Genomic DNA, 1,882 nt, shown 5'->3' with positions numbered 1-1,882 from the left:
ACGATAATATACATAGTCAACCAATCGGTAGGAGGACAGCAGACCTTGCGCTTTAGAATCCTCACATGTGTCGTCAACGTCAACAGCATTCCAACAGTGTATTCAGTATCTGTGCTAGTAATGAATGATGCATCCTTAAAATATGTATCTAAAAAGGATTTCTTTCCACAACCACGAAAGTACGAAACATAGTCACAACCACTGCAGATAAATAGTGTTTGAAATATTTTCCACAGCTTATTAGAAAGTACAGAGGTCAATGCTAGGTCATGTTTCATGTAATCGAAAAGTGAGGACGTCAACAAATCATGTACATCCTTACCATACAATGTTTTGTTAGACATTTGATGTTACTAATTTGTCAATATATGATCTAACATTCATTTCGGTGTGTTTCATTTCAGAGAGTGACTCATGGGAAGATAATTGGTCTTTGTTACTGAATAATTGATGTTTTTGTGTAGTAAAGCCCTGTGCAATACTTGACCTACTCGTACTTCGAACTATACGTAACATATCAGATATGGCGTTTCAACAAAACAGACTAAACAAGGAAGTGGAAATGACACTATCTGCTAAGTTGTTGTATAAAGGTGTTTACCTTCCATACTTCTTTGACGAACAGAAATTGAAATGCGATGTCCTCAGCCAGTTCTCGTGGCGTGAAAATGACGTGGTGGTTGTTGGATATCCTAAGTCAGGTACGACATGGTTGTTGTATTTATTACAAAATATTCAAGACTTTGGTCTGATGAGTTTGGGAAACAATACTGGCCAAGAAGCTCTTTTCCTAGATTGGTTGATAGTCAACCCAGACTTGGTGTCAGGTTCATACGGACAACTAGCAACTGAATTTCAAGCCGGTCGACTCCACATCGAATCACCTCGCTTGATCCGGTCTCATTTACCCTTCACTTTGTTTCCATGGAAGCAAGCTCGAGACAAGAATGTCAAGATAATTTATACTGCAAGAAATCCAAAAGACGTTTGCGTCTCAATGTACCATTACTATCAGAAATTCAATTACGGGAAAATGGCACTGGAATGGAATAAAACCGTAGAGGAATTCATAAAGGGAAAATCCGTTTTTGGTCCATGGCTACATCATGTCACACAGTGGAAGGAAGTTGGCATAGAAGACAACGTTTTGCATATGACATATGAAGATATGAAAGAAGATATGAGCAACGCTATCCGAAAATGTGGAAATTTCCTACAAGTGGATTTGTCTGATCAAGACATTCAACGAATAAAGATGGCATGCTCTGTTGAAGGTATGAGAGAATCCATTCATAAGTGTATTATAGTGGACAAGGGCGCCTTTGACGGCGATGCCAAGCAATTTGTCAGGAAGGGAATTGTTGGTGATTGGAAGAACCATTTCAAGGTTGCTCAGAACGAAATGTTTGACAAGGAAATTGTGGGTCGATTAGAAGAAGCAGGTATATTTCTGAAGTACGAGTTGCCATAAATGTTTTACTTGTTAGTAGACAGTGAACTTTGTACAGATTCACTCCATTTAGTTTGAGAGTTTTGGCAAAAGAAATACACATTCTACGGCATCTTCATAACATGTAAACTGAAATATTAGAGATCCCTATGATCGAAAATCAGCGAAAATGTAACAAACTCTGTTTTGTTTGTCCAAAGTAACAAATGCCTATGACGCAGTTGTATAATTTTGCATTTTAATCACAATATTATAATTTCTGACTTTTTTATTTGCATATCATTTGCATATTATGTATGATGCTCCGGTTTATTTGATTTCCTGTATTATTTGATGTTGCTGATTGCTGGTGTTACAAGGTATATAACTGTATTATAAACACAGTAATTGCATCTAGGTTACCCGACCGTGTGAGGTCGAATTGATTAATGA

The 1,882-nt window shown here is 37.3% G+C and overlaps 1 protein-coding gene across 1 annotated transcript; it reads left to right on the top strand.

Annotated features, from left to right (window-relative positions):
• Nucleotides 1-523: 523 nt before the first annotated feature.
• On the top strand, nucleotides 524-1,471 carry LOC144449235 (sulfotransferase 2A8-like). The gene has a single exon (XM_078139746.1). The coding sequence runs from the start codon at nucleotides 524-526 to the stop codon at nucleotides 1,469-1,471; it is 948 nt and encodes a 315-aa protein (XP_077995872.1).
• The last annotated feature ends 411 nt before the right edge of the window (nucleotides 1,472-1,882 follow it).

Source organism: Glandiceps talaboti, chromosome 18 (genome assembly GCF_964340395.1).
Source record: "Glandiceps talaboti chromosome 18, keGlaTala1.1, whole genome shotgun sequence".
NCBI lineage: Eukaryota > Metazoa > Hemichordata > Enteropneusta > Spengelidae > Glandiceps > Glandiceps talaboti.
The sequence above is the reverse complement of the archived record's forward strand: the minus strand, read 5'-3'. Positions and strand labels throughout refer to the sequence as shown.